Here is a 12,682-nt window from a genome sequence, read left to right on the forward strand (position 1 = left end):
CTGTTAAGCTTTGATTACCCATGTCACCAAAAAGCTTCACTTACAGGCGACTTTAAGTTGCTTGAATCCCTCTTTATCCTTTCACTCTCCTCACATTTTGTTTGTCTCTTCCCCCTTTTTCCGTATTGCAAGTTCCTAGCTGGCTGTGTCCTGCTAAAGTTCTGGGGAAGCATGTAATGTGAGACCAGCTGTTTCCTGTTGACCCTTTACCCTTCTTTCACCTTCCACTGAAGCTGATGTTTCCAGGCTTCTGGAATTCTTCAGAGTAGATTGATTCCCTTCCTTGCTCAGCAGTAGCAATCATTCTACTTTTCTTCCATAGATACTTTTCTCCATTGAGTTTCCATATATTCCAGAGATGTTATCTCTGTTGATGGCCAGGCTCATGGTCTTCATTGGTATAAATCTTCTGTTTTCATTTATGACTATTTTAGTATAAAGAGTCTTGGACCAACTACCATTAACTCAATCATGCTTTTAAAAAATATTGTTTTATAATTTTCAAATTTTTTTAATAGAGTATTGTACAGTACATGAACCTATAGATAGTATTATAGCAAACTGTCACCCATCACACACCATCTGTTGGGTTAATATGGATTGTTTTTAAACTTATAGTCATATTCTTTCCCTCCTGGCTTCTTTCTTTCTAGGTAAGTCTGTACCTCTGTACCAAACTGTAGAACATTAAACATAAGAGGATAACCTAATGGAAAGCTAAACAAAGAAGTTAGTTGATCCTGAGAGTGTCTATAGTCAAATTTCTTTAAATCTTGGGAAAATGTCTTAGTCACATTCTCATTTCTGGGAGCAAAATACCCAACACCCACAACTTAAAGGAAGTTTTATTTTGTCTAATAGTTTCAGTGAGTTCATTCCATGGTTGGCTAGTTCAAGACAGGTAGGGCATGGTGGAAGGTTCTAGCAGAGGAAGGCTGCTCATATCATGGTGGCCAGGAGGCAGTGAAAGGGAAGGGAGGAATCAGGGAGGGAGATACACCCTTAAAATCATACCCTCCGTGAAATGCCTCTTCCAACCAGGTTCTTCTTCCTAAGCAAATCTGGCACTGATGAGTATAGTCCCACCTCTGAACACAGGCTTTTGGGGAAACGTTCTAGGTTTAAACCATAACAAGATGAAATAGAGCCATTTCATTTAAGTAAATTAAGAAAAAGAAAGCAGCTTCTTAATACAATGTTATAATAGTCTTTTCATGGCATGGTAAGATATCTGTGATATTATATGCATATAGAGAAAGATATACACAGTATCTGATTCTCTCTCTTTATTAATGTTAATCTGATCACTGATGTCAGATGATAATGAGTCTGATCAAACATCCTTTCCAGTTTCAGAAGCTCTTGATGGTTGCTCAGGTCTGTTGTCTGATTAGAGATAACAAAATAGTGCTTCGCTTTTTTAAATTTCTTCTGTATTTGTTTTCTGCAAAGGACCATTTTCCTCATTGAATATTTTATTACTACCTAAAATGTAGTTTGCATAGAAAAAACAGAATATATGCTTAATTCATGTCCTTTATTATTCAGTTTTTATAGTAATAAAGCAGTGCTTTAGCAGTCCTGAAAGATGACTGTTGATAAGCTTTTCCCCATCTTTTTTCACTTTGAATATCATTGTGAATCAGGTATCCTTATGTATTTGAGTTTTCAGTTTATTGTAGCCAGTATCCTTTTTGTTCTATCATTGGACACTAGCATGTGTGTGGTGGTGGGGGGTGTTTGTGTTGAGTTACTGGCGAGTGAACCTAGGATGGTCTACCACTGAGCTATAGCCCCAGCCTTTTTTTTTCTCCCAAAGAAAACTTTCTTTAAGTTGTGGTCCTGGCTGGCCACAAATTTGCAGTCCTTCTGCCTCAGCCTCCCTGGTATAGGCATGCATCACCATATCCAGCTGGGTACTAACACTTCTAAGAATCATGTTCTCATTTATGTTTTTCAAGACCCCTGTGCCTATAAATGGCATCTTGTGCATTAGAACTATTAGAACTATTTTGAATAAAAGTAAAAACATAATATGTCTGAATTTGTATGATACAGCTAACACAGTGCCAGATGAAGTTGCTTAACATTAAATGCTTATATTAGAAAAGAAATTAGATCTCAGATTAATAATCTAAGCTTCTACCCTAAGAAAGAATGAAAGAAAGAGCAAAATAAACTCAAGCATTGAGAAGGGTATGATAAAGATGAGAACAGAAGTGAATACAGTTGAAAACAAAAAATGCAGCCGGGGATTTAGCTCAGCGGTTCGGTGGCCTGCCTTGCAAGATCAAGGACCTGAGTTCAATCCCCGGTACAAAAAAAAAAAAAAAATGAAAACAGAAAAAACAGTAGTGACAACCAAAGATTCTTTTAAAAGGTCAATAAAATTGGTAAACCTTTAATGAGAGTGACAAAAGGAGAAGAAAACAAAGCTGTTGATATCAGAAATGAAGATTGCATGTGATTGGCTGTATAACTGTTAAAGAAATTGGATTTGTCATTAAGAAACTTCCAAAAAATAAATCCCCAGGCCTCGATGGTTAGAATACTGAATTTCTTCAAACATGTAAAGAAGAAAGCCCACTTTTTACAATCCTGTCCAATAAAGAGAAGGGAAAACTTCTCAATTTATTATATACAGCTAGCATTACTCTGATACCAAAATGAGATAATACAAAGAATACTGACTAATTTCTGTGTACATCAATCAGCATAAATATCCTCAACAAAGCATTAGTAAATTGAATTTAACCAGGAGTAAAAAGGAAAATATATCATGACCATGTAAGGCTTATCCTGGAGTGCAAGGCTGGTACAGTATTTGAAAATTAATCAATATTGTCCAGCATACTCACAATCTAAAGGGAAAACAAATCACATAATCATGTTAATAGATACCCCCCCAGAAAAGCACCATCTCCCCCAAACACATATATTTGAACAAAACACATCTTATAATAAAACACTTTTGACAAACCAGAAATAGAAGGAGACTTCTTAACTTGTTAAGAGGCATCTGTAAAAGCCCTGTAGCTACCATAATATTTACTGATGAGAGACTGAAAGATAAGATGAGAAAGAAGGCAGGACAAGCCAGGTACAGTGGTATCCACATGGAGTTCAAGCTCCTTGGGAGGCTAAGGCAGGGGTAATCTCTAGATCAGGAGTTCAAGGTCAGCCTGGGCAACATAGCTTTAATCTGTTAAAAAAGAAAAAGGGGAAGTGGACGAAGGAGAAGCAAGATGTTTGTTTTTAACACTTCTATTCAGCATTGTATTGGAAATCTTAGCCAGTCTAATAAGGCAAGGAAATAAAGGTCTGTTGAAAGTGGAAAGAAAGAAATCAAACTGTCTCTGTTCATTGGCGTGAATGTCAATACAGAAAAGAAAATCCAAAGAATCTCTCAAAATAACTAAAATCTCATAACTAATATGAGTTTAACAAAGTTATGAGATAGAAGGCCAACACAAAAATCAGTCACTTTGGTGGGTATGGTAGCACACACCTATAATCCCAGCACCCAAGAGGCTGAGGTAGGAGAATAACTCACTGCTAGTTTGAGGGCCAGCCTGGGCTCCATAGTGAGACCCTGTCTCAAAAAAAACAAAGTCACATTTCTATATTCTGGAAACAATATAAAAGCCAGTATTATGTGTAATAGTTCAAAGAAAGATGAAATAGGGAAGTGTAAATCTTACAAAACCTGTGTGGGATCTGGGTGCTGAAAACTACAAAACTGCTAAATGTAATTTACTCGATATATAAACCCATTTTATTAGTCATCGAAATTTCTCTGCCTGTACTACCTTACTCTCAAGGATAGATCCAGTGTAGCAATTCACTTTTACGTGTTTTCCTCCCTTTATGTTGTATTAAATAGATATACCAGTAGACTTGTCATATATATTGTCATTATTTTTCTCTTAATTTAAAAAAAATTTAAAACTTTCAAGTTTCAGTTCTCTTTTTCTGATGTAAAGGACCAGCCATATAATGTGATTTGAAATTGAATTTCCTATTTCATCTACACATTCATCTCTGTCAGTGGGTGCTTTGAAACTATTGTAGATAATGTTATACAATTCTTTCCAAGATCCTGCACTGTATACCACTGAGTAGTTTGGGGATGTCAGTTTGGAAGATACAAACGATGCGCATTTCTATAAAGTTTAATAGAATATTATGTCCTCTTACATCAGCCTTGTGTTTTCTTCTTAGTTTTAGTTTTCCTCATTTAAGCCTTGCAGTTCATATGTCTATTCATTGTTTATACTGCTTGTTTCTTTATGTCCATTATTTAAAGAAAAAATGGCTTATAAAGTTACTGAAATTCATATGAGTATATTTAGTGATCTATGCCATCAGGAAGATGTTATACCCTGTTCTTTCTCAGGCCAGAACTGATGTTAGTTTTGAACTTTAATTCACACGTAATGACATGAGGATGTGTTACTCCTGCAGATTGTGACAAGGCTAAACTGTCTGAGTGGTAAACAAAAACTTCATTTTGGTTTTAAGAGCTGTCTTCATCACAAACGTTGATTAGAAAGACACTGTATAAGCCATTGCTATCAATTGTTCTGCAGTTGTGTAGGTAGGCAGGCATGGAGAACACAACACAGTTTAGGAAGGTTGGCTGTTCTCAGACGTTTAATGACGTAGATAATGAAATCTTAAATGTGTTGATGATAGTCATAGTTGACAGTTAATTAGGATGGTTAACATTTTTAAAACAAGAACCAAACTCAGAATCGTTTTGACCATTGTAAAAATTTCGTTTAAAGAATAGAGATGAATTTAGATGTTAAACTGAGAAGAGCAATAAAAACATACAAGAAAGGGAACTTAATAGATGGCAGTGTTATCCCGCACCTTCCTAACCCCACTTGACAATGCTGGCCAGTCACAGCTTACTGTGAGAGAGTTGTCTCACCCTTCCCTGTCTCTGCACAAGGCCTGCTCCCCTCTCTGATATATCTCATAGGGTTCCATTGGCCTCAGACTTAAGCTTTCAGTGCTTACACCCAGAATTTGCCCCAGCCTGACAGTGTTTGCCCATGCTCTTTATATTTCTATACCTCACATCCTGCTATTACTGTGCCTAGTCACATCTCGCTCCAACCTCTGGTTTCTCATTTCCAGTTATTAACAACAGTGGTAAAAGATTCCTCAGAATCATAACTGACCACAAACAGAATAGCAAATTTATTATTATTGGGGGAAGGAAAGGGGAACACTGAACAGCCATTCTCATTCTGTCATGTAAGATCAAACATGGAATCTTTATGTTACAGTAAAATGATTGTGCGCTGAGAACTAAACTAATTAAATGCTATGCATGCATAACCTATTTAATTCTTCAAGAGAGTTGGGTACTGGGGAGAAATCATTTTATAGATGGAATTCACAGGGGGTTAGTTCAGTTGCTTAGGGTAGTGCTGCTGGTACAAGACAGTCAAAATCTAGTCCTGTGTGGCTGGTTCTAGTTGGAGGCTGATACCATACCGCTTCTCTGCCTTGCCATTAGAACTGGCACCAGTCAAAAGAGCCAAGCAAGAACAAAGCGGACAGTGCTGAGGTAACATTTTAAAGTTCTGAAATGGCTGGCAAATAGCTCTTGTCTTCAAGATTTAAAGAGTTTGGGTTGTACAAATTTAGAAGTGGAGTGAGGAGAAAATATAATCGGCTCTCAAACACGTAACGGATAACTTTGGAGAAAGTAGTAAGTATTTTGTGTCAGTTGATTGACTAAAATAAATACCATGAAGTCCAGCCAGGAGTTCTTATGTTGGGCATGAGTAATCATCTTGCCATTGGGTCTAAGGAAACATACGTTGGGAAGCTCTGAAAGCCCACACAATAGGTCTAGAATGGTGCCTCTATTTAAGAAGTTGGAGATTTTGCCTTGTGATTTTACTTTACCTGCTTACTTTAAGCATGTGTTCTGCTTCTTTCGTATTCTTATTGTTGACTAAAATGTCAGTAGAATTTCAGAACTGAAGGCAATTAGTTTATAGGCAAGAAAATAGAATCAGAAGTCAGGCATATGCTACCATAGGACTGCTAAGTTTTAAACCTAGGTCTCTTTTTCCCGCCGTTACATTTAAGGTAAACAGTAGTTACATTCATCATTGGGATATTGTACCTTTACATGATGTATCTTGGTTCTTATTTTTTTCCCCCGTTACATTTAAGGTAAACAGTAGTTACATTCATCATTGGGATATTGTACCTTTACATGATGTATCTTGGTTCTTATTTTTTTCCCCTATACCTCTGCCCTCCCTTCACCCTTCCCTATTTACAAAGACTTTGTTTCCATTTTTTTCTTTTTTCATATTTTTTCTTTAAACTTAGATCTGTTGACCCCGTCCAAAGTTCAGGCTGCTTTGGTGGCTGGAGTGGGGAGAGTGTTACACAGACACAGAAGAGAATGTCCTTGAGCATTTCTACTTAATATCATGACACTGTTACAGAGCAAGGCCCACTGATTTGTGAAACCCTCTTTTTTGTATGTGTATGTAGTATGAGCCCAGAGGACCTGGTCGGCCCTTGTACCAAAGAAGAATCTCATCTAGCTCAGTGCAGCCTTGTTCTGAAGAAGCAAGCACTCCTCAAGACAGCCTGGCTCAGTGTAAGGAGCTGCAGGACCATGGCAACCCTCCACCTTTCAGCTTCTCATCCCCAGAGTCCTGGGTGAACACCGCTTCGTCTGCCCCCTATCAGAACATTCCGTGCAATGGATCCAGCAGGCCAGCTCAGCCCAGAGAGTTGATAGGTAAGACAGAGATGGTGGGTCTTCAGACACAGAGATTCCGCTCCTCGGTTCCTTGGTATTTACAGGGCCTTCTTCCAGCATTCCCTAGCCCCATTTTACGTTATTATTTTGGAGCAGTATTTAAAGGTCAGTGCTCAGAGATGTGCCTTAGACATACACATTTATTTAGGACTGTATTGATTCCATTCTTATGGAACGTTAGTAGATATATCCCTGTTTGGAAACTGATCCTTTTCACCTGGGTGAAATAAAGGAAGTAATGGAATTTAAAATGTATTTTTAAATAAAATAGAATCACCCTTGCTTGGGAAATGTTTTGTTTTCTGGGGGTTTGGGGTGTTGAGGGTCCATCAGGATTGCAGGTTAGGGCAATAGCAGTTTACAAGAATTAGTAAAGTGTTGATAATATGCTATATAATGGTGTGGCCATGAGGAAGACCTCACATCTGGAGGTTAACAAGTCCTTGTTTATTTCTTATATTCTAATACACCGAGAACTCCATGGCTGAAGATGAAGAGAGGCATAGGCAAGGGTAGGAATGGACAGTGCACCGGGAACTTGGATCTGTGTGGTGGGAAGTTTAAAGGCTCCTTCTTTGGCCTAGAACATAACTGCGCTTTCATCTTGCCTTTGTTCCCTTTTTTTACCTTATTGCCTGTAAAGAAACTAATTATCTAGTTCAATCCCCGGTACCAAAAAAAAAAAAAAAAAACCAAGAAACTAATTATCCTACTCAGGTTCTCTAATGTCTCTCTCTTTGTGGGCTGTATTCCTTGATCGTTTTGAACACATCTGAGATCTTTGTGCAGGAAATTTCAACCCTGGTGTCTTCAGCCTTTGTACTTAAAATTTATTTTGTTCATTCTAGAATGGGAATCCATTGTTTCTGTAACTGACCCATTTTGGGGTATGTGCCATACAAGTATATTTTTAGAACAATGGACATAATAGGACAAAACACATTAAAAGATTTTACTTTTGTTTCCTGGCAAGAAACATTGTCATTTTAATCTTTAAACATTCATCAGTACCTACTATATGTAACTTGCATTTTGCTTGAGATTGCTTTATTTTTAAAATTCTAACATAGGGGCTGGGGATTTAGTTCAGTGGTTCTGCCGCCTGCCTCGCAAGCAGAAGGACCCAAATTCGATACCTGGTACCAAAAAATAAAAATAAAATTCTAACATAAATACTTGAATTTCCTGAGAAGACATCTAAATTACAAGTCAGCTGTGATCATTTGTTGAATTTTTGGTTCTTTTTATTTTATTTATTTTAAAGATAATCATTTGTTTTTTTCTCCACCTAACTTTTAGGGTAGCTTTTGACCAAAATCAATAAAAATTTGACCTGAGCTGATAAGATAAAAAATTCTGGAACAAATGCTGAAGCTCATGTCATTTATTGAATCTTGTCTGCAAATAATAGAATGATTATTTTCTTCATTGCCAGGTGATAAATTGTAGCATTTTCTAGTTAAAACGAATACTTAAAACTTTCTAAAACACCGACATTCCTAACCAGAACTTGTTTGTTGTTATTATTTTTCAGAGTAATGTACTAGTTAGTGGTACATCAAATGGAAAATAATCACCACGTGTGAAGCTTCTTTCAGAAGTTTTGAGATTCCTTGAACTTGAAGAAAGCTATATTATGTGGCTTTAAATTGTAAAATGATCCAGTGATCTTCAGCGGGGAGTATAATCTAGAAAGAAGTGAATGCTTTAAAATAATCACTATCAATTTTATGAATATATAAAATTAGCATATTGAATAGATGTACTACAGGAAAAAAGTGAAATATTTTCATCTTAAACGCTGCATTCTAGTTTTATTTTGAACAGTTGTGCTCTTGATGTCATGCTTTTTAAACTTTGTTATATTGGGTGCGAAGTAGCTTCCATCAGATATTACAGGTATATTTTAGAAAAAAAAAAACCATTTATAGTTTAGGCTTAACATAAAAACATTACCAGATTGGATCCCGTGCCCCTCCCTTCTCTCTAACTTATTTTGTTTTTTGTTTTTGTTTGTTTGTTTGTTTGTTTTTGTTTTTGTTTTTGTTGTGGTGTGTGATACTGGGGATTCTAACTTATTTTGAATTGAAAGAAAGAGCAACCTTGCTAAATATCTGAAGATCAAAAGAGGAAAATGTCTGATTTCTTTCTTGTTGATGATTGTCTTTAGTACTTCTGATTGCAATAAACAGAAACCATGCCAACCTAGCTCAAGTGCAAAAACTTTTATTGACAAAAAGACCAGTTCCTTCTGAGAGCAACTGGATAGCTGCTGAGAAGTTTGCATAATCCATGTAAAATTCATAGCACAAAATACCTGGCCCCATAGTAAAAACTCACATATGGGTTGTCATTATCCTAACCTCACTGTGGTGGTCTCTATCTACATACTCCTATCTTCTACTCTTCTTATCTGTCTTCTGATTGTTCTGCTTCTCTTTGTATGTTTCAGTGGCTCTGTGTTGCCACAGCACTTTGGCTCCATATAATTTAGCTTTAGGTCTCAATCTGTCAATCTCCTACTCACTCACCCCTGCCTGTCACATACACACATTTCTCAGAGAAATGTTTTTAATCTATGACTGTGTTAACTTAAATTCTTTTAAGCTATAGCTTAGTGGGCAGTAACACTGATTAGGTAGGCTAGAGTCAAATTTTATTTTATTTTTATTTTTACAGTGCTAAGAATGAATCCATGGCCTTATGCAGGCTAGGCAAGTATTCAACAATTGAGCTACATCCCCAGCCTATAGTCAAATTTTATAGACCTTGAAACTCTGGGAGATGATAAGAAGTATGACATAGCCTACAGCTGTTTTTGGTTTTTTTTTCCCCACCTGATTCTATATTTGGTCAAAATATATTATAAGAAAAGGTAATTATTTTGCGTCCCACCCCCACACCCCCAGTACCAGGGATTGAACTAAGGGACCTTCACACTGAGCTACATCCCTAGTCCTTTTTTTATGGTTTTGAAACAGGGTTTTGCTATTTCCTAGGCAGGGCTCAAATGTGCATTATTCCTGCCTTAGCTGCCCATAGTGCTGAGATTATAGGTGTATGATACCCTATCTAGACATTTTTTTTTTTTTGAGACAGGCTTTTGCTATGTAGTTCATTATGGCTTTGAACCCACTACAGAGCCCAGGCTGGCCTCAAACTCCAAGTCAATCCTCCTGTCCTCAGCCTCCTAAGTGTTGGGATTACAGACATATGCCACTGCACCTGATGACCTGGACTCTTTTGAGACAAGGTCTCACTGTGTATTCCAGGCTGGCCTTGGACTCATTATGTAGTACAGGCTGCTTTGAACTTATGATCTTCTTGCCTCAGCCTCTCAACTATTGAGATCATTAGGCATCTTCCACCACACTCAGCTAAGGGTAGCTTTTTTTTTTAAACAAGTGGAATTCAGCAGTGCCACTATTACTTAGATTAATAGTAAGAGTTATTTTGACCAAAAGTCATCATATACAGTTCTCTGTAATTTAACGGTACAAACTAAACAATTGGTGTGAAAAAATTCAGCATGTACAGTTGTACATATAGTCCTTTATTTTTCATCAGGTCTTCACATTTGGCCATTTAGTTTTTACCTGTTAGCCATTCCAATTCACGTGGTTCTTTTGTGTGTTGTTGGGGTAGAGGAGTTTATTTAGAGGTGTGATTTCTGCATTCAGTGGCAGAAGTGTTGTCAAACCTCCTAGCTGTACTTTCCTTGAGTTCTTTGAGTTAAGACCCAGCTGTCCCCTTCTGAGCTGTGGCGATATGAGAATGTTGCTGGCTAACCGTTAAACCAGTATTGCTGTTCTTGGTTTCTAGCTCCACCGAAGACTGTCAAACCCCCCGAGGAGCACCTGAAGTCCGAAAGCCTTGAGGTGTCCAGTTCCTTCAACTATAGTGTGCTGCAGCATCTCGGCCAGTTCCCACCACTCATGCCCAACAAGCAGATCTCAGAATCAGCCAACAGCAGCAGCCAGCAGAGCCCCGCGGGGAGCAAGCCAGCCATGTCCTACGCCAGCGCACTGCGGGCACCTCCAAAGCCCAGGCCCCCACCAGAGCAGGCCAAGAAGAATAGTGATCCCCTGTCTCTGTTCCAGGAACTCAGCCTCGGCAGCTCCTCAGGCAGCAATGGCTTTTATTCCTATTTTAAATAATCACTTTTTATTTCCTCCAGGGGAAAATGTTTTAATTTCTGTTTATATTAATAGAATTAAGGTAGTTGGACTTCATCTATAGATACACAGTTCTTTGTTTTAATATTAAATTTGTTCTCACTTAATTGCTTTGCTGCTAGACTTGCAACTAATTTTTTAAAAGTATATTCCATTATTTTGCATTTTTGATGTGAGTCAGAATTTTGACAGCTTTTATGTAGAATAAAAAATATTTTTAAATTGCTGTATTGTTATATATGTTTGCATCAAGCTAGCAGCTGAGAGGTTAATTGTGCAACTATTAAAAAAAGTTTGTCTAAAATGTATTTAAAAAGAAAAAAATTGTAAGTAGCATTTACATTTATTCAATAATATTACGATATGCTGGGTTTCTGTACCAGAAATGGCCAGTTGATGTACAAATGTATGTTATTTTTGCTCAAAATTCATTTAAAATTTTTTTAAAATAAAGGGGCAGCATCTTCTAAATACTTTCAGTTTTATCAGCTTTTTTTGAGAAGGATGCTGCATTCTAAAACTTTTATAGTTTTAGACTCTGTGTGATGTGCTGTTGTACTCTCCATCCACCATAGGATAGAGTTAAAGGCATTCTTTGCAGGTGTATTTTGTATGCCACTGTTTTTTGAAGTGCAAAAAAACTTTGGCATATTTAGTTATTTTTTTGGACAAGCTACACTTCAAGCTTGTTTTAAATGTTAATTTGATAGTGTGTTTTTTTAAAACAAATCACGAAGCTGAAAAATTTTTAGGATTGTTGGTGCTTAGTAGACTTGATAACTATTTTAAAAATGCGTGAATTTAGTAAAATCCTTCTTTCTCACTATGCATGTGTAAATGTTTGTAACCTGGCTTTCTCCTTCTCCAGTGGTATAAAGAATTGTGCCGCTTTAAGGTTTGATTTTTTTTCCTCCAGTAAAAATTTTGGTACCTAATTTGATGTTTACATTAAAATGTGACATTATATACATGGCAATTCAAATATTTGTTTTATTTGAGGAACATCATTAAAGAAAAAAGTGTTTGTCAAAAATTAATCAAAATTCATCAGACTCGGGCAGAAAACTACCCTTGTTTTTCATGTCTTTCACTTCTTCTAAAATGCCCCTAATGAACTTGTATAAAATATAAAATTTAAATAACTATCTTAAATATTCTATAGTCTGATAGTTGTCTTGAATGCGCTTTGGTAAAATCCAAAGAAAAATGTTTACCCTCTTGCACCTTGTGGTCTTATGACACATTTGAAATGATGCATGTCCTTACCATTTTCCTGATCTAGTAGTACAACTTTTGTATTTCAGAGATACCTTGAAACTACAATATAACTTTTAAAAAAATAAGATAAAGCCAGGGAACATTTCAGATGAGCCCAACTTTCCTGAATATCCATTAAAAAGTGGTTTTTTGGAAGACTGCTTTTAATAGGCTATCTTGCATTCACAGTACATTTTAAAAATGGGATTGAAAGTGGCAAGGTTAAAGAGAAATTACTTACATCTCTCATATGATGAAAGTTAGTTTAGGTTGACCAGCTGCAATCCTCATATCATTTGGGATAAAAGCCTCTCTTTGGTTAAAGCTATAGGACAAATGAAACGTGCCTCTTATTCAGTTCTACTTTTTTGCTCAGGATGCAGTTCATTTGTTTGTGGCTTCCTGTTACAGGCTACAGTTCTCTGTTAGCATGGCAGATGGAGACCTG

At 36.8% G+C, this 12,682-nt stretch overlaps 1 protein-coding gene across 3 annotated transcripts in view; it reads left to right on the top strand.

The window, feature by feature from the left end:
- Helz (helicase with zinc finger) overlaps window positions 1–11,081 on the top strand; it is a 152,299-nt gene extending 141,218 nt beyond the window's left edge. For all 3 annotated transcript variants that reach the window (XM_010616799.3, XM_010616801.3, XM_010616800.3), the window contains 2 exons: window positions 6,529–6,781; window positions 10,625–11,081. In XM_010616799.3, the coding sequence (XP_010615101.1) occupies window positions 6,529–6,781; window positions 10,625–10,959 (588 nt within the window). In that variant the 3' untranslated portion in view covers window positions 10,960–11,081. The remainder of the gene's footprint in view (window positions 1–6,528; window positions 6,782–10,624) is intronic.
- The last annotated feature ends 1,601 nt before the right edge of the window (window positions 11,082–12,682 follow it).

This window comes from Fukomys damarensis, unplaced genomic scaffold (genome assembly GCF_012274545.1).
Source record: "Fukomys damarensis isolate Sample0158 unplaced genomic scaffold, DMR_v1.0_HiC HiC_scaffold_23, whole genome shotgun sequence".
Taxonomy (NCBI): Eukaryota; Metazoa; Chordata; class Mammalia; order Rodentia; family Bathyergidae; genus Fukomys; species Fukomys damarensis.